General features: G+C 35.6%; 1 protein-coding gene across 1 annotated transcript; it reads left to right on the forward strand.

Moving 5' to 3' along the window:
• The first annotated feature begins 3,432 nt into the window (after positions 1-3,432).
• On the forward strand, positions 3,433-18,725 carry Srp72 (signal recognition particle 72). Its single transcript, XM_067105987.1, has 12 exons — positions 3,433-3,589; positions 5,923-6,037; positions 6,261-6,398; positions 9,641-9,758; positions 10,048-10,244; positions 10,466-10,736; positions 11,737-11,940; positions 13,928-14,092; positions 14,683-14,841; positions 15,307-15,482; positions 16,361-16,567; positions 17,768-18,725. The coding sequence occupies exons 1-12, from the start codon at positions 3,481-3,483 to the stop codon at positions 17,898-17,900; spliced, it is 1,992 nt and encodes a 663-aa protein (XP_066962088.1). The 5' UTR covers positions 3,433-3,480; the 3' UTR covers positions 17,901-18,725.
• Positions 18,726-19,823: the final 1,098 nt, after the last annotated feature.

Here is a 19,823-nt window from a genome sequence, read left to right on the forward strand (position 1 = left end):
ATAAATAATTACCATAAGTTAGATATTGTTACAGCAGATGTTTCATTGCTTATATTCTTTTATTATAGTCTATTTCTTTCCCTCTGTCCACTCACGAATGTAGGTTTTAGGTAGATGTGGTGTACGCAAACCTAGTTCTCGATTAGCTGAAATCAGTGTACCCGATACCGTTGGCACACTGTACTAAGGATGCAATATATACGCTCCGTAAGACATCTGAGTGCTTATGTCTACAAAGAATCCTCACACTTTCGTATTTAGATGATAAACATGACGATTTCTATTGTTAATATAACAAAAGAACCACACGAATGACGAGCTTGTAACAAACAATCGAATCACGTGAAACGCAGTCGAACGATGGGTTGTAAGTATTTTTTTTATTGTAGGTAAATAAAAAAAAAGCGCCTGGCCATGCGAGTGCGAATAAAAGTTATTTTAATAATTTCCTGCATTTAAATTACATGAGTATGTTAGTATTCTAAATAGCATGATATATTGTTGTCTCTGAGGCTGTCTTGGGCCGGTGGAGGTGAATGGTGCATACGCTGCAGTACTCGTAGGAAGGCGGGAAATTACGGTTAATCCATGGCATGATGGCTTCTTAATATAATATTTTTCTTGAGCATATAATTGTTATAATAACTCAATGACTGGGCACTCTTGGGACTGTTTAGCTGAACCATTTATCGAACAAACGTTTGAAATCCCATTCAGTTACGGATGCTGATGACATGGTAACCTAGACACGCATATTATTTTCATTGTTGGGCACTGGAACGATGATTAGAACGATAAGTAAAGGTTACAATAAAGAAAAATAATTTTGAACGAAATAGAATGAATGTTTGCTTAAAAGAAGGCCAGTAAAATAAAATGTCTACCGGATCAGTCGTATACATATATAGCACCACGGTCTAGATAGTATAGGCCTAGCTTCATGGTCCAAAGCTGCACGTTCTACCTGTAAACAATATTAACGGTTATTTTTCAGTTTACGGACGTAGTAATAATATGCATGCTATGAAACTGCACACGGAATAAAATTTGAATGATAAGAAAATCTCGTTATTTGAAGAGTCAACATAGGTCTAAGTGTAATGAGCTAAGTCATAATTACTGAAAGTTCGTCGTTCGTTTGTGTTTGGCCTGAGTAGACTGACTGATACAAGCTCATATTTCATGTGCTTATGTTGGTATTTTATCGATATATATATATATATATATATATATATATATATATATATATATATATATATATATATATATATATATATATATATATATATATATATATATATATATATATATATATATATATATACATATATATATATATATATATATATATATATATATATATATATATATATATATATATATATATATATATATATATATATATATATATATTCAAACACCAAAATCATGTCCCTATGACAATTAGAAGCACAGATATGAACATGTCTTACAAAATGGGGAGTTGCTTCAGGAGAATGATTTGGTACATACGGACCAGAATGTATGGCCATTTTTCAGTGACCTACACCGATTTCAGAAGGTTGCCCTCTTGAATCTTATTCTTCTTCTTCTTCTTCTTCTTTTAACGTGCTTTTTCCCATTTTTTGTATAGGGTAAGCACGACGCCTTCTTTTTTTAAAGGACTTTAGACTGAACTTTCAAAATCAGCAGTGAAACCATTTACAGCACGAACTTGAAATTTCGACCCTGGCGCTCCCCAGCTATAACGTTTTTCTTATAAATGTATTTAGATCGATTTCAACCTACTCGTATAGTCCAGTATTCTTTTAACAAGTCCTGCGTAATTAAGAAAGCTTTACGAATCCTCATTCATACCCTTTTGGGTTGTATTTCATCAACTTACTAATGTCAACTTCGTTAGGATGATACGAGTTGGAGATGCAGGAAGTTTCTACTAAACAGAGTTAGGTGTTCGGGGGCTCCGGTTCCTAGCGCTCATGCCACAAACACTGTTGATGGCACACTAGAACATTCGCGTGAAGTGCAGTGCTTTTTTAACTTTCACTCTGTTTATTACATTATTTCAACTAAATTTCCTTTTTTTTACAATTTTAAACGCCTTTACCTTTACTTTATTTACTAGTACATCAGACTGTTTATTTTAATCTTTAAACATCACCCTTTTCTGCAACAGGTTAACAAAATTCTTAATTTTCGGGGCTAGTGTTATACTTTTTCCCCAGTTCTTTGTTAGGGGATTTCATGGTCTCTAAAGTAATGCCATGGTCTTTTGTTTGTCGTAAGGTTTTACAACTGAATAAATGCTCGGTGATGTCCTCCTCCACTCTGCAGATATCACAAACCTCGTCCTTGTATTTATAGTAGCCCCGGAAGTTAGCCTTCAAGTCTGACATATTCAGCCTGGCTTTCATTATCACTTTGTTTCCAGTTCCCTGATGTATTCATTTCCCCCGAAGTTTTCAATGAACCTCAGCGTCTTCATTTCTTTCCTCTTTTCTTCCAAGGTCTCTTCAAAATCTTGCTTCATTTTTTTTTTCTTTATTCCCCTTCTCAATGCTTTTTTGACGTACTCTCGCCTTCCATTAATCTGCCATATTTATTACATATGGTTACTTTGTATACGATTTCTGTAATACGTAGCTTTTATAGCTATTTTTCTGGAAATTGTTTTTGTTGCACATTTTGCATTTGATTTGTTAATGGAAGATTCTGAGGTTTAGATGATCTTTGATTGTTCAGGTTAATCGTATTGCAGAGAGCAGTTAATACGATATCAAGGAATACAAATTCAGATATGAGCAACTTCACGCATATTTACAAGGAGAAGTCGTACAGTTTAGTGCATTCAATACCATTTCTCATGGTCTTCCCGGAATTAAAATCGTCAACTCCCAGATAGTAACTCCATATAGAAAGTCGACTCAAGTACACATTTATTTATTTATGTATTTATTTATTTATTGTTTAATGTCAATTCTAAATAATTAAACAATTTCAGTCATGTTAATCGATTTACTTGGTAGGCTACCATATACAGTGTTCTCTCTTCAATCATTTCTCTGCATGGAAAATGAGAAGTGCAACTATTATAAAACTGTGTAAGTCATTAAACCCTCACAGTGTCCAAATTCATTAAGAAAATTTGGTGATATTGCACATTCTTTCATTGTATCCCTGGTATTTTTCAAATATATTCATAAGGAAACAAGATTCCCTGAAACTGAATAGCCTATTCCAGTTAGACTACTGTCCATGAAATTCGATTGCGAGAGTGTTATATATATAAGTTCAGATTACAAATTTTCTCAGCAACTAAAGGTAAAACCCAGTAAATGAGATGAAAATTTAGCAAAAAAGCTAAGAAACAGAACATGACAAGTGCCACTGACGTGTGCATTTATACCCAATAAAAAAAATGGAAGCATTACTAGACTGCAATTCCACCACCACCAATGCAAAACAAGAGCGACCGTCACCATGGCAGGTGAAGTGACGAAAGAATCCCGACTGACGGGATATTACACGGAACTGAATAAGTTCATTGAGAATTCCAACAACCAGAAGATCATCAAGACAGCTAATAAAAGTAAGAATCTGGAATACGAATCTCGTGAGAATCAGAGGGCTGAGTGATGAAGACCCGACTGGGTTGATGGAGTCTCTCTTAAGACATCTGTCAAAAATCTTCTCCTTCGGCCGGAGATAATTTCGTTAATTTGGTGGCCCAGGGTCATACCGCCCTTTGTAATACTGCAGGACAGTTGTACGTTCGTCGTTTTATTACATACGGTTTACGTTGCTGCTGCTTAGTGGGGCAAAGACCCCCTAAGGACGGGGCACAGGTCCTGCGGCCAGGCGAGGTTAAGGGATGACGATCATGTTCGTTTCCTGTCCGAATATCCCTACTTGATTTTTTTATCATATCTTTCGAATCTTCGTAAAAAAAATGATAAAAGAATATTCCATATACATAATTCTGGCTGACTAATATTTATCACAGTAAGAAATAAAATACGTGTAAATGACTGATGATTTTTTTCTAAGTTCCAATTTTGCAAAGTGCACTTAGGGACATTTAAGGGACATTTGACCCCCCAGGGGCTAGTCCGAAATTTGGCAAAATAGTGTAGATGAATCACTGTTTAGTACTAGCCCTCATGTGGAATTGGAGTTCGGACCCTAAACGAACTTTTACCGGGGATGATTAGGTTAGGATATGGTGGCCCTAATAAGTACAGTACTGGTAATTGCAACGAGCTCCTGTTCTGCTGTGATAGAGAGCAAACCCGCTGTCTCCTCTTCCATAACAAGGGCATAGGAGACGCATTGAAGTCCCCTTTAACCAATTTATTGGATTACCCTAGGCTAACCTTATGAGGAGACTGCTGACTGGCAGGCCATTCTCTTTGGGAAGGAGCCTGAATTTTATGAGATTCATTTTGAAGAATTTCCGGCCCGCGAGGTGCGGAACGGGGTCTCATGGTGCTGCCCCACTTTACAGAGCAGTGTCAGAGCTGGCACGTTCATAGCTCTCCCGCACATTGTTGCTACACTCTCACCTGGGGAGGTACTCGCCGTTTTCTTTGGCCACAACTTCCGACGCAATAAGTGAGTCTCCCCTGTGTGAAAATTGTATAGTGCTTGTATTCCCATAGGGAAAAAAGACCAGATTTTTAAAGCAATTTGTATTTTTCTTGGGCATAGCCTTTTATGAAGAAAGCAAATATAAAAAAAAACTAGAACCAAAGACTCTCCTGTCCTGCAAGAGCTACAATACCGACGTGAAAACACTGAAAGACAATTATAAAATATAAGAGGCACCTTATTTTGAAAACGTACAAGGGCCCGCCAGAGAGGGAATTATCCCTGTAGAGGCCTATACATAAAACCAAACAAAGTAACTGGAGCCTGTCATATTGGTGGTAACCCACCTCATCCATCCTGTTTCTTATCCTACTTTTAATGCTTTGGGTGTATTGAAAATGATGTAAACTGCATTTCTATTAAGTTTTTCATCAAAAGAGCCTCCAAATTTTTATTATTCTGCCGTTTTGGAGCCATATTTCTTCCGTCGGATCGGCGTACGACGCGTCGTAACCCCGGAACATGCGTCGTAAACCGGGAAATAATTTCTGATGAATATATTTGAAAAGTCTCGGAACGTCGTAAGCCGGACCCGTCGCAAACCGGTGACTGCCTTAATGTAGTTTAGTGAGACCCCATAACCTAGTTACAAACCTAGACGCCTGACACTTAACTCATTTCCTGCTTCCGTCAATCCTACTTACTTCTTTGTGCACCTGTGAGGATTTCTTCCAGTTCCTTCTGTAGATCCTCATACTTCATCTCCTTTATTTTTGGATTGCTCTATCTTGCTGTCCAACCCCTCCCAACTCATTCGTTTCACTTGTCTTAAAAACCATTGAATGGTTGAAAGTGCCTCAGCCTAAATTTCATAATATTGAATCATATCACAACAAAGGTAAAAATGGAGGCAGACAGTGTTAAAAGGAGTTATCTTTAACTCATAAATAGCTGTTATCTATTGACAGACATTTCCAACATCAAACCACTGTAACATTGCACTCTCATCATTTGTTGCAAAATATAATAATTTCAACAAGAAACTGAACTTGTCTGTTTTATAAAAAAATTTCACATCCCAGTAATCATGTACAGCATTCAAGGCAACCTCACAATCCCCATTATTCATTTTTATGAAACGTATCCTAAGTACTGTGATAATGCATGGTATTGCAAGTAGTTTCACAGTTCCTATATTGTGCAAATTAGTTAAGATGAAAATTCAATTTTTTTTATCAGATGTTTCACACTGCCCGATCTAACTTTACTTGCCTTTATTCTCATTATTTCTCGGTTAAAATGATTCGTCAAGTTAATTGCTTCTTTTCTTTACAGTTTTAGCTGAGAGACCAGATGAACTGAAGGCATGGCAGTGCAAGGTTGTTGCTCATATCCTGCAAGATCAGTTTCAGGAGGCTCTCTCTACGATCAAGAAATCTAAGCTCGTAGTGTAAGTGAACCAATGTTCTTACGTTTTCTGCCTTACTTTATTGTTTTTAAAAAATTTTTTTGTTGTGTATGGTACTGGATTAATTTTGTTCAAAGGTATACACAAAAACTGTCAATGAGGGTTCTTAGAATTTAAAATGTAAACTTTATAGTATATTGGTGATTTTTCATTGTCTTCTGCAGTTATACTAGGCCTAGTTGTGACGTATTTGTTGACATTGCAGAGAATTAGCCTTTGAGAAAGCGTACTGCGAATACCGTCTAAATGATGTTACTGCTGCTTTTGATACCATTAATAAGGCCGCTGCGGACACCCCACGAGTACAGGAATTAAAAGCCCAAATCCTATACCGCCTTGAAAGGTAAGTTGTGAATACTACTGGTATTTATGGTAAACTTAGATATAGACACTGTACTTGGCATGGTTAGCAAAATACAGGCATTACAGTAGACACCTGATTACTATGATATTATTCCATGGTCTTGCCATGTAACCTCAAAATGAGTTAATGCAGAAAATATCTCTAAACCACTTGAAAAATGATACAGATCATTATATCCCACTTTTGTACAGTACACGTATAGAATTTGTTATTGGTGCCGTTTGCTTATAATAAATAAGCTTTCAAGTGAGAAATATGACAAAACTACTTTCAAGATGAAACACTGATGAGGGAGGGAACTTTTACAGATATTTTCTAGAATGCCATTTCAAACAATTACGGTACACCCAGGTAATATGCACATTTACCCGAGAACAGTTATGTAATAAATGTGTTTACTTATGTTAAAAGATGACTGAAACCTTATTCTAAAGATGGTATCAGAGAGAGAGGAAAGATTTTAATACCGTATTTCTTTCGATTTCTTTTTCTCAAGGGAAGACAGACCCCTTATTCGAAAGATGATATCAGAGAGAAGAAAGATTGCATTACTGTATTTCTTACTTTGTTTCTTTTTCTGCAGTGGATATTTTGCTACTGTACCAATGCTATGTACCATCATTTACTGACCTGAATCTTTTTGAACACCAAACACTCTGTAGTTTTATTGCAGTAGGCAACATAAGTGACACAAACGTGTCACTTACAAATATCTACGTTCAGCTTAACCAGAGTGTTGTAGAGATAACTGGGCAGCAGTGAACTATGCAAGAAACTAATGATCTGCACTGTTGCAAAGTTGAAGGTCCATGGAAGGGAATTGATATGAAAATGCCTACATTATTTGTTGAAGGGATTGTCGTAGGACAGAAGTACAGTGCACTGTACATCGTAGGTTTGTCACCAGAGCTTCAGTGGCCTAGTAGCTGTCCAGTCTTCTATATACATATCAAAACTTACCTGAAATTGCAATTAAGTCCAGTAGAAAGAGTGAAGTACTTTTTAAAAGAAACAGGATGTTATTACTCATTTTAATCAGAGATTGATGAGCAACCTCACAAATAACCATGAGTTTACTACCATTTTCATTTATTCGTTGATTTTGAATCATCTTCATGGATGATCAAAAAATGTTCATTTTTTGATGGAGCAAAGAAAATGTCAATATTACACAGTAAAGTTTAAAAATTATTCTTTGCTGGTTCTCATCTTAGACTGTACTCACTCCTGGATTTTACCTGTCATTTTAATTAGTAGAAGCCTAACTTCCATTAACACTTAATTATATATTGTATTATTTCAGGTGAAAAATATTTTTCTCATGACACTGGAATCTTTAATTATTTTACCTATGTCATTTCATGTCATGTAAATGGGAGGTAGCTTCAGAAAAAGTTATGGTAGCAATTGCTGCCATAATAATGCATTTGCTTGACTTATCAAGGGCACACCTCTCTTGTTATCCTTTTCACAAGCTATCTTGCTTTTCCATCTTTTCATCAATCCCAGCCTTTTTATCACATCATGTATGGAGATTTTACCAGCACGGTATTCAGTTAGCCCCCCTGGAACCTTCCAGAGGTAAAATTTTGTAGATATTTTCACTTTACCAAGGCAGAAATGTCCAATGAGGCAATGCGGTCAATATTTGTAGACCATTCCGTACAACATGATAACTCCTTTGCGGTCTTCACGTATGGCTCAAAGTCAGATGCTGGTGTTGGCTTTGTAGTGGCCTTCCCTGGTGTAGAAAGAAGTGGGAGAATTATCATGTTTCTTCTATTTTTACAGCAGAACTGCATGCAGTTTTAAAGGTGATAAAGGAAATTTGAATGGCAATAGTTTTGCAGAACATATATTGTGACTCGAGAAGTTTTCTTCAGTCCTTGGAATCTTTTAACCCTTCAAACCCTCTGATTTTAGAGACATTGGAATGGCTGCTTTTAGTTATAAGAAGAGGTAAAGAAATAAATTTTTGCTGGGTGCCTTTCCATATTGGGATGGTTTGGAACAAGGAAGCTGATCAACTTGCTAAATCAACTGTCACTTCCCCAAAACCCAGAAGATGTCTACCACCATATTGGGATGTGTATCCTTTAGTAGATCAGAAAATTAAAAAGATTTGGCAGTCCCTTTGTGAAAATATTTTAACGAACCAAAAAATGAGCCGTATTATGTCGTCAGCGTCTCCTTGGTATTACCCTTATATGCCATGGAGACAAGAAACGATGTTGTGCAGGCTTAGGATCGGACCTACAAGACTCACCCATGGGTTCATGATGTCTGGTGAAAATCTTTCATTCTTCAATGACTGTGTTGTGCCCTTGACTGTGAGACATTTGCTGGTCGAATGTCCCAGTCTTAGGAATCTGAGAACCTTTCTTGCTCTGTCAGGAAGCCTGAGGTTCCTATGTCTAAGAGTGCCATGATTTTCTTGATTAAGTCCTTAATCCTGGAGTCACATCATGCAGTGTCTCCAGAGATTTGTCCCCTTTTGAAGTTGAAACCGCACAATGTCAGAGCAGCGGCTGCATCTATTAGTTTTCATCAGAACCTCTTTCTAGGTTGTATAGGTTTGGCGACGCCATGGAGGTGTAGTTCTGTATTTGCTTCTAACTACTTGAAGGACATTGAGAACCAGCCTGAAGACTGCCGTACAGACAGCAAGGATATTGCTCTTATAAACTGATGAGTTTGTATTCAAAACAAAAAATGTTTGCAAAAAAAAATTTCAGATTCTCACCCAAATTTCCTGTATTATCAGGTCCTCCAGTTTTTATCAAACTACTATTTATACCATACTACTTAAAACTTTACTTTAGATCTTGTCATTTATACAATAAGTCGTTGTAGGACACAAACAAACATTTCTTCCTTTAAAGCCTCTCATGCTAATGGTTATCAAGTACATAATTTTTTTATATATGTAATAGCAAACATATTCGAGTATTGTATTTGGGTACCCTCCTTCAGTCCTTCTGATAGGTACACAGGTTTGGTCTTCAGACAAATGGGAAGTGAGAACTTATACCAGAAGCTGCCTTGCTAACAATTAACAATACTGTTTATAGTAATGCACCTGTGTAAACTGTAATGTACATCAGTTTTTCTAAGGCAGTGGTAATGGCACTTTAGATTAGTAGTGTTTCGTGAACATATGATTATTGACATCAGCAGTATTTGTGAAAACAGTTCCACAGTATCTCATGAAAATTTTGCAGGTACAATGACTGCTACACCATCTATAGAGACATCATTCGAACTACCAGCGATGACTTTGATCTGGAACGTCAGACTAACATGACAGCTGTTGCTGTGAATCGTTCCGTTGATGGTGGCGTAAGTAATTTTTGTATTATTATGCTGAAGTGCTGGTGAAAGATTGAGCCAGGCTCATTTTTGTCTCAGTTCTTTTTTATGAAAAATTTTTTAATATTGATAATTACTATATTTTAGTTTGAAGTAATTTCATCCTGAATTACTATATGTGAATTGTCATTAAATAAGTATTATATATGCCATGTAATTCCCAGCATGTGTGTTGTAATTGTGTGAACACAATCCTTGTTAAGTCAAGTTAGGACTTTTGACATTGTATTTCAGCTTCATATTTTTTCATCCTATGTAGAATGAAGAGGAGGTTGTTGAAGTAGATGACTCTTCGTATGAATTAATGTACAATGGGTCATGCCAGTTACTAGCATTAGGTAGAGTTGAAGAAGCTCTGTCTAAGTTGCAAGCCACAGAAAATCTCTGCCGCACATACCTTATGCAGGAAGAAGGGGCTACGGAAGATGAAGTCAACGATGAAGTTGCCATCATCAGGTATGGTTTGTAATTCTTCTTTTGTGTTAATGTTAGGATTGTGATCAGTTTTATATATGCATGTGTATCTTGGGTAGGTTTCATTCATTATTATTATAAAGTATATACATACTCATGAAAGAAACCTGAAAGGCTATTACCTTTATTGGGAAGTTTCATCTGAATAAAATTTAAAAAAAAAAGGAAAAAGAAATATAATAAAGTAAAATCCTCTTTTTCAGGGTGCAACAAGGTCACTGCTTACAAGCTCTCGGTCGAGAACGAGAAGCCCTTAACATATACAACAATGTACTTAAAACTAAACCAGACGATCCCGCTCTTCTTGCCATCATCAACAATAATTTGGTCAGCATCAACCGAGGAGGCAATGTCTTTGACTCGAGAAAGCGAATGAAAACAGCCATGGCCCCTGGACTTGAGCACAAGTTGACAAGTTATCAGCAGGCCAAAATTGGTCTGAATAACTGTTTGTTAGCTTTTCATACAAATCAGGTAAGAATATGCAGCAACAAAGAGTGGTAATTTTATTTATTTATGATTTCATTTGATAATACTCTTCCTGGAAATTTTTTATTTTTTTCATTGTTCATACACATTGTATCTTCTATTTCCTACGCTGTATTTTATCAACAGAGGGGTAAGCTAAACCAAAGTAACTAGTAGGGGAACAGCAGTGTTTGTTATTTGTTGTTATTATTAAAATAATAATACTGTTGTATTATTAAAATAAAACAGTATTACATGACCACTGAATCAAATGTTTGATTTGCATAGTAGGTTAAAAACCAAATGGTAACTGATGGAATTTAGAAGGCAGAAAGTAGTGCAGCTGGGTTTGGAGGAATTCTGCAAAGAATCTTCAGCACCATCTATAGTGTACAGTGCAATAATCACTGTAAGCAATAATCCAGTGGAAGTACCTTATACAGTACTGTTTATTCTGCGAAGACTAACTCACCCCTAGAGAGTAGATGAGTCATACTTGCTTTGGATCATATCTTTTCTTCAGTCCTTATTTATTTTCAGTAATATGAAAGTTATTCTGTTTGCTCAAATTTCATTCATTTAATTTTCTTACCCTAACCGAAAGAAAATATGGGTAAACGCTATAGTCTACCAGTATTTTGTTTGTCTTGGGATGTCCCAGACAAAAATTTGCTGAAGCAGAAATCAGCTACTGGTGGTAGGAGAGTATGTGTACCCAGTGCTAGATAATTTAGGTCTTGGCTTTCAACACAACTCAGAACATTGCATTCCCTGAACCTATGAGAACCTTTAAAAGATTGCCTTTTTTACATGTTTATCCATTTCACCTTCTCATATAATTTTTATCTTTGCAGCTCACCATCTTTTATTGAGGGATTTAATCGCTGATATTTAGCAGACTACCAGCTTTATTTTTAATGAATTTGTATAGCCTTTTTTTGGAGGGAATAAAGATGGTATACTGTAGTGTTAACTAATCCTCTTGAATATTTTTTTTAAATCTCAGGATGAAGTTTGCCGTACAGAAGCAAAACGCCTGGTTCAGAACTACCCGGCAATATCTCTTGAGTGTGATGTGGTCCTTGCAGCTCTACTGGGTCGAGAAGGAAAGACTTCTGAAGCTCAGGAATTACTGCAAAAGGCTGCTAAGTCGCACCCTATCGAAGAAATTACCATATCCCTTATGGCTACTCAGATTCTTCTGAATCAGGTATACATTGCTTTGTCTGTGGTGGAATTTTGCTATAAAACTAAATGCTGTACTAGTATAGGTTATCATTTTTAAAGATCTGTGGTTATGGTATTTACAAGAGCTGTATGATTTATTGATATTACTGCAAAAATAACCAGAAAAGGGTGTGTTATACATGTTATTTCATACGCAAACAGCAAACAGCTTCAGTTTGACACTGAAGAAAAAATAGTGAAGCAAGCATAAATGTATGATTTGAGATTCACAGGAACAAGAATGGTATGTTGATGTCTGTCAAATAAGGCATATCCATCTAGATTATGACCTCTAAATGACTGGATAGAGGATGCTGTGTTCGAGAAACAAGATTCCTGGAGCTTGTATTTTTTGTAGCAAACTCACCCGGGATTCTCATGTCTTAAATTCAGCCCAGAAGTATGGAATCCTTTAGTCCTATGCAAATCTGTCTCATACCTTTTGGGACCTTGATTGCAAGCAGTTACTTGGACTTTAAAAGAAAATCAAGCTATGGATGCAGGGTATTCTCATCTACTTCATCATAGACCAAAAACCTTATCATGCCATCCATAATGTAAGAATCCAGATTGCCACTGGAGCCTTTCATTCATCTGTGGAACTCGAGTGCCTTTGGAGCCAGTAAGATTTGTCCAGAGCTTCACTTTACAGACAATTGTAATTTGTAGTTGGATGAAGTTCTGGAGGCTCCACAGCTCATTAACACCATAATCATCTTTGATAAAGTAAAATAAATATTTAAGTGTAACATACAATGTACAGTACCCTTTAAGTATTTTCAACTTTTCCATGGCAATTAGTAGAAGTCAAGTATCATAAATTTCTGAACACAGGAAAGAGGAATATGACAAATGCATTAACACGCTTTTCCCTATTTAAACATGCCTTGGTGTACAAGGATGCTTTTCCTGTACATATTGATTCTGTTGTTGGATTTGTAGCCGTTATCTTAGGCATTTACCGCAGTGACTTCTTATGCAACTTTTCAGGTTTTACTGCAGAATTTATGCAGTTTTTTTTCCCCGTAGTAATTACCTGTAATGTCAAAACCTTGAGTTACAAATCCTTTTGCACTATCAACAAGCATGAACACAATTTAGCTTTTGTATCAGGTATTGCCATTGCAACAGTACCATAGTCTTCATTTCCAAATTGATATAAGCTTTCAAAAGCCTTTGTCTCTGGGTGTTTTTTTTTTTATTAATTATAGCATTATGAACAAACTCAGATCTTTGAAATTCAGTGGAATAAAATATATTGAGAATAAAAGTGAAGCTTAACACAGAGAAACACACATGCACAAAGAATTAATGCTAAGCTAACATTGATGTTTCTTGCTATATTAACTATGTAACAAGATGTATGGGTCTTTACGGTAATAAAGTTATTACTTACAAAATGCTTATAGGAAGGGCTGTAAAATTTTAAAAAATATCCTAGTTGATTATTGATAAAAAACTTGAATAACCAAAGTAAAAAATCAAATCCTGTGAACTTGAGGGCCAACTGTACATCCATCCACCCATCAATCAGTCACACAAGGCCTTGTTATACAGTACTGTAGAATGAAGCCTTGCTGACCTCTAATTGTAAATGTCTGGAGAATGCAAAAGGGGAGGTAGGAGCTTGATGTGGACCTGAGAATCCAGGTGGCTCATTTACAAAGCTAATACTGAACCGATCTTCATCTGGGACATTTGAAGGCCACAAGGCTTGGCTGTATATGAGTTACAGGCTTGTATAAAAAAAATTAATTTCCATTTATGTACATTTGAAACTAGTGTTTTCCATAAGCAGTTTTAATTAGGAGTTTCCCTCAATGGATCATCAAAGTTGTCTTTACAGCAGAAGTCAAGTACAGTCCTTTATCCTTAAAATGTTTCATTTGTACAAAATTATAAGAGGTATCTTGTATAGTAAACAAGGTGTGACATAAAAATATAGCATTTTTGATATTTTTAATTTTCAGGGTGACAAAAACGGAGCTTGTTCAATGTTAATGAACCTTGAAGAGATTAATCGATATAGGCAAGGTATTGTATCTGCTTTGGTAGCCCTTTACCTGGCGTCAGGGGACCGTGAAAAGGCAGCAAATATTCTGCGTCAGGCAGTTGAATGGCATAAGAAGAATAAAGTAAGTCTTGTTCAGCAATTTTATTGGAATGATGTTTAAACAAAGAGTTCTGGCCACATACATTCATATCTTATTAATAAGAGTCTTGCATAATAATGAAACTAAGTATTAATTGTTAATGCAATGGACAAAGCAGGTTTCCTTTTTGATGCAGTTATAATTGGTTTTTATTTACAGTAAGCAGTTTTCTGGTAGCTTCCTAAGACACTAAATTATATGTAGCAAAAAACTGCTTGGTTTTCATGGCCAGTTCTGTCAGGCACACAATATCAAGTTAAAAGTAGAGGTTTTGTTGGATTTTATCATGAGAAAGAGAAAATTCTAAATGCATTATATTGAAAAATCTTTGGAGTTAATTGATCTGGTTTAGCCTTTGTGCTCTAGAAATCATATCTTTATATATTTGATGCTGCCCCTTACTGCCAGTATCTTGACTACTTTTTAGAAGGTTTTACTTGTTCTGAATTGTAATTGTTGCCCTTTGTTGTACTGGTGTGTTGATGAATTGTTTAAGGTATGTTAAGAATGTTTCATAATTTTGCAATTGTTACTATTGTAGGAAAGGTGTACATTATTGCCCCCTTTCACAGACATCTTCAGTTCAGCTAGCAGAGTTGTGGCGTCATGCAGCTGATTTTCACTTGCGAGGAGGCGATGCCCCAACAGCAGCTGCATCGCTGTTGGAGTTAAGAAAAATCAACCCAAAAGATGTCAATACTCTTGCTCAGTTAATCACCGCTTATGCTCAGGTATAATGGAATTTTAATTGTTTTACATTTTCATAGCTTGTCTAGTACTGTATGAAATTTTTTCGGTCGTTTTATTACACCAATTTATTTGACAGATTCTTTTTCTTTTTATCTTGCTCTATGTTATTTCCCCCCATATGTAGACACAACATGAAACTGTTATGAAATTCAGATTTAGATTTCAAATATTCTTACTTTCTGCATAAAAAGGTTTATGTTCTTTATACACTAGTAGACTGTTGTTAAACAAAATCATTGTTAGTCTATAGGAACTTTAAATCATGGAGTAGAAAAAAAGATGACTCCCATTTTGGTAGTGTATTTTTCTAGCTAAGTCCAGTATTCTTATTGAAATTATTATATATAAGGTGAGCCTGTCTGGTAAAGTAGCATTTATCCTTGTTGTAATCATTCTTGTATATTATTCATATGGTGAAATAATTTTTCCCTTAATAATTTTTACAGTATGACGTCGCGGCTGCTCAGTCATTATCCCGTGAATTGCCTCCTGTCAATAGTATTGCACCTGACCTGGATGTGGAAGCACTCGAAGGCTCCCTTGGTCAGCGCTACTTCAAGAAATTACACCAAGGACGTGGAGAAGCTTCGCCTTCTTCTCCCGCATCTCCTAAGAGTGTTATGTACGTAAATGAGATACGTTTGTTGTATTTGATACTGACTGATGTAAGCCCTTTTATTTATAACTTATATAAAGTGGTATATTTTATATAGAGTTCTTGATAACCTGCATTCTAGTAGGCAGAGTGTTTCCTCATGTAATTCAAGTTGGATAACTTTCACTGTTTTAGATTAAACCCTTATTAGATTTGTTGGATATATGAGGCTTTTATGTTGACTTTTATTTTTGTGAAAATTCATTAATTTACTCTCAGATTTGTTGGTAGGGTCTGAGACTTGGTATAGGGATATGTGAAAATCATCCTCATAATTCCCTATGTATTCATAAGAATTGCAAACTTTTTTAATATAATTATGCCTAGATGCATAATTAAACCAAGCAAATTAAGTATTACAAAGTTTTTGAAATAGATAAAACAGTAGATAGATGATATGCAAAACCTTTGCCACCAGTTGAAGTCCTGTCTCACCTCTCAGGTACTTCAGTTCTTTAACTTTCATTATGGGTGATCTTGTGTATCAGCTGAATTTATACCCTCCTTTGATAAAACAATTTACAGGTTCAGATTCATTTTCAGCATGCCTGTTTCATTGTTTAACAGAGCACAGTCTTTATAGTATGAATGTTAAATTATCTTTAATTTTTTAATATTCATTCACCCAGTCTAAATATTGTCTTTCTCTTAATTTTTTTTTTTGCAAATTGTGTAAAGGAACTTCAGTATTTTGTGTGATTGATACTCTTTGGAATTATAAAGATACTTTAAAGTCAGAATTGCACACTGATGCTGATATATGCAAATTGTCATTATCTAGAAATACCCTGCGATAAAAACGATGAAGATAAACTTGAAACATTTAACTCTTCTTGTTTACATAGGACTCCTGCTGATGCCAAGAAAACAAAGAGTAAGAAGAAGAAGAGAAAGCCAAGGCTCCCTAAGGATTATAATCCTAACATAACACCTGATCCTGAGCGCTGGTTGCCCAAGTGGCAGCGGAAAGGCTACCGCAAAAAGAAGGACCGTCGGATCAAGGAAGTCATGAAAGGCACACAGGGTGTTTCGAGTGAAGCTGCGGATAAGTTGTAAGTGACTCGCTGACTTTTTTAATAGTGAATAACGGTTGGCCGCTCCTGTAGTCAGTTCATATTTTGTTTCTGGTCGCTATAAGCCTGGTTTACTGTCATTGATTTTCTTCCCCACCTCTCCATGCTGCTCTTCAGTTTTTGAAGGATCTCTTAGACCTGTTCCTCTATTTTTGTCTGCATTCCTTTGTAACTTCCTCCAGTGTTGCTATGGTTGAAAATTCTGTGCTTATCTTTGATGAATGCCAACATTAATCTCCATTGCCTTAAGTCATGTTCTTGCGTTTTATGCTAGCAGTAAATTCATTCTAGTCCATTCTGCTTTTATAGGGCCTGTCTAGTTCCATCTCTAGATTCCCAGATAAATGATATAATGTCTTTTTTATTTTCATGGTACTCTTCTCTCAGCAGTTTCATGTACAGTACAAGATTACCACTGATGATAGTCTCTATGACATCAAGCCAATCTGCCCATCGCCAGTTTAAAAATTTTGTCTATCTTTCCCCCATCACTTTCGTCAATACCTTCATATGTCACTTAAGCAATTAGACCTGTCTACGTCTTGCACTGTAGTACTACTCATTATCCTGTGTAAAATAAAGTTTTCGTACTTTTTTCTAAAATCTTCTTGTCCCATCGCTTCCTTTGCTATAATTTTTTTTATTGTGGTTAATTGAACAGTGATTGTTTTTGATTTTATGGAAGTGCCTGTTACTTTTGATGGGCTTATAGTTTTCCATATCTTCAGCCTTCAGGGCTCTCTCTCTCTCTCTCTCTCTCTCTCTCTCTCTCTCTCTCTCTCTCTCTCTCTCTCTCTCTCTCTCTCTCTCTCTTTACTGCTATTATTCATTCTTGCGAGTTTTTCCTGATTCTTATGGAACTCATGTTATAAAAATATTCAGTGTAACTTCTGTTAGTTTTCTTGTGTTGAACCAACACAATTTACTGTATATTTACACAGTACTTTAACATTGTTGATTGTGTATGTAAGGGCATTGTATAATACTGATAAAAATCACCCGTCTTTTAGTAGATTCGCCTGCTAATTTTTTAAAACGATTATAGCAATTTAAAATTTAGGAAAAAATTTTCTAAACTTCTGCAAATGCAGAAAATCATAAAAAGTCAGTGGAAATTTAATAATTAACAATGTAGTAACCGGTTTTATTTTGTAACAATTATTTGTTCTTTATCTTCAGTGATATCACAAAGACAGCCGGAACTCACAAAACATCGCAGGCAACACCGAGTCCTCAGCCAGAGTCTGCTGGTATCCGTAGAAACATGAAGAAGAAGAGTGGAGGTAAAAGTAAGAAGAAAGGTGGATGGTAGTGTGTCGTAAGTTCTTTTATATGTGAGCCCTTTTTTTTACACCTCTGTTCCCTCTAGCTAGTGAAGTTTCATTCGGTTTTCCAACATTTATACTGTAATTCTTCATCTGGACATCTTAACGTATATGCAATGTATTTTGGTTGTAAGTTGACTTTAGAGATGAATATTCCTTGATCTTAGCTTTCGTTCAGATCCCATTTTAAGATTTAGAATTATTGCTAATAACTGCTTTTGGACAATAAAACCTATATTGGAACCCTTTGTGAAAATAATACCCCCAAAATATAAACAAGTATTTTGATACATTGGATTTCATGTTACTCTTGTTTAAATGATTGGCACTACTGTACAGGTCAGAAATGTATAACATTATTATTACTGCTATATTTTGATTTGTTGCCGTGTATTTCAGCATCATTTCTCTTCCTAGGTTTATGTTTTTCAGTCTTTCCAGAGTTGGAGTATGGGTTTCAAAGAATACAATTGTGTTTAACACAGTAGGTCATCAAGTTAATTGGCAAATGTAACTTTTTCACCACTGGACCATTGAAATTTATGATTTTTTAAATTATGTATTTTATAAGGTTTTATTACTTTTGAGTAGTGCTGAACATTATTTGATACTTGATAGAGTGTTATATTTTTTTTTATTTGTCCATGAATAACCTATTCATTAATTTTTTTTACTTTTTCCTGCATTTTTGTATTTGTAAAAGCATTTTACACCTTTGCATATAATTTGAACTGAGGCTTACATACGTGATACCATTGGATTATCCATGCTGTCAATTCAGAGAACTGAAGTGAGTAAATAGAATGTTGTTATATTTGTGTTTCACTATCCTCTTCAGCCTTTTATGTGACTATCTGAGTCTGTAAGGTTTACAGTCCAGTTCCTGTCACAGTTTGGGATTTTATTATTTGGGAATACAGTATGGTAGCATCCTCTTAGCTAACTGTATGTGGTCCTAACATTGCAGTAAATGAGATGTATCAAATGTTACTTTTATATAAAATTAAAGACCAATTATTAAAGAGTTACACTGCCAATCTTAGCCACTGTCAGATAAGTGAACAAATATTGGTTAAGTAATGTTGAGTGAACATCTCGAGGGATGAAGTCTCTGACCTTTGTACTGATGCCTGCATGTTAGTAAGTGCAAACAGATAGTATTCACTTGGCCATTACCTTTAACAGTTTTATTTCATTTTACTATTTTACTCATTTTTTTTGCTATAATGCTTGCCAGTATTAAACACTTTCTATTGATCACAAAATGTCAGTCACACTGGAGAGTATATTAGCCAGTGTGAAAGGTTCTTTTTGGAGAGTTGCAGTTTTACTAATGGAATTGACCCTTCATGTGGACTTGAGAGTATTATCACAGTAATAAGAAAACTTTCCACAAGCCAAGATCTATACTGAAAGATTTGAGAATTACCTTTACCGTTATAAAGTAATTCAACAAACCTAGAGTCAGAGCTGAGTGTTATAACTTCTCTCTCATAGTTATAAGTCAAAAGTCCCACATTCTTGTTGCAAATGCAAACCGGCCATATCTAGCAGACTGTACTGATTCTTCTATCTTCTGTACCAGGGTCAACCATACACCTTGTTTGATGCCAACTGAGAATTTTTCTCTGGCCAGCCTTTTGAGAGTCAAGATATTTAACAGTGGGCTTTTTAAGCTATTTAATCATTATTTTCTGTCTGTCTCTCGTTAATGTGTGCACATTTTCTTGTAACTTTTGTTGCATATATTTTCCTTACAAATTATATTTTTATTCCATAATTTATAGTACTACTGTATTAAACGTAGTCAAGCTCCAAGGTGAATTAAGGAAGGTAAGGGATGGTTTGGTAAGCAAAACATATTCCTATCTCACATGCCAAATACTTAACTGCATGGTATGGTTAAAGGA

Source organism: Macrobrachium rosenbergii, chromosome 6, assembly GCF_040412425.1.
Source record: "Macrobrachium rosenbergii isolate ZJJX-2024 chromosome 6, ASM4041242v1, whole genome shotgun sequence".
In the NCBI taxonomy this organism is placed as follows: Eukaryota; Metazoa; Arthropoda; class Malacostraca; order Decapoda; family Palaemonidae; genus Macrobrachium; species Macrobrachium rosenbergii.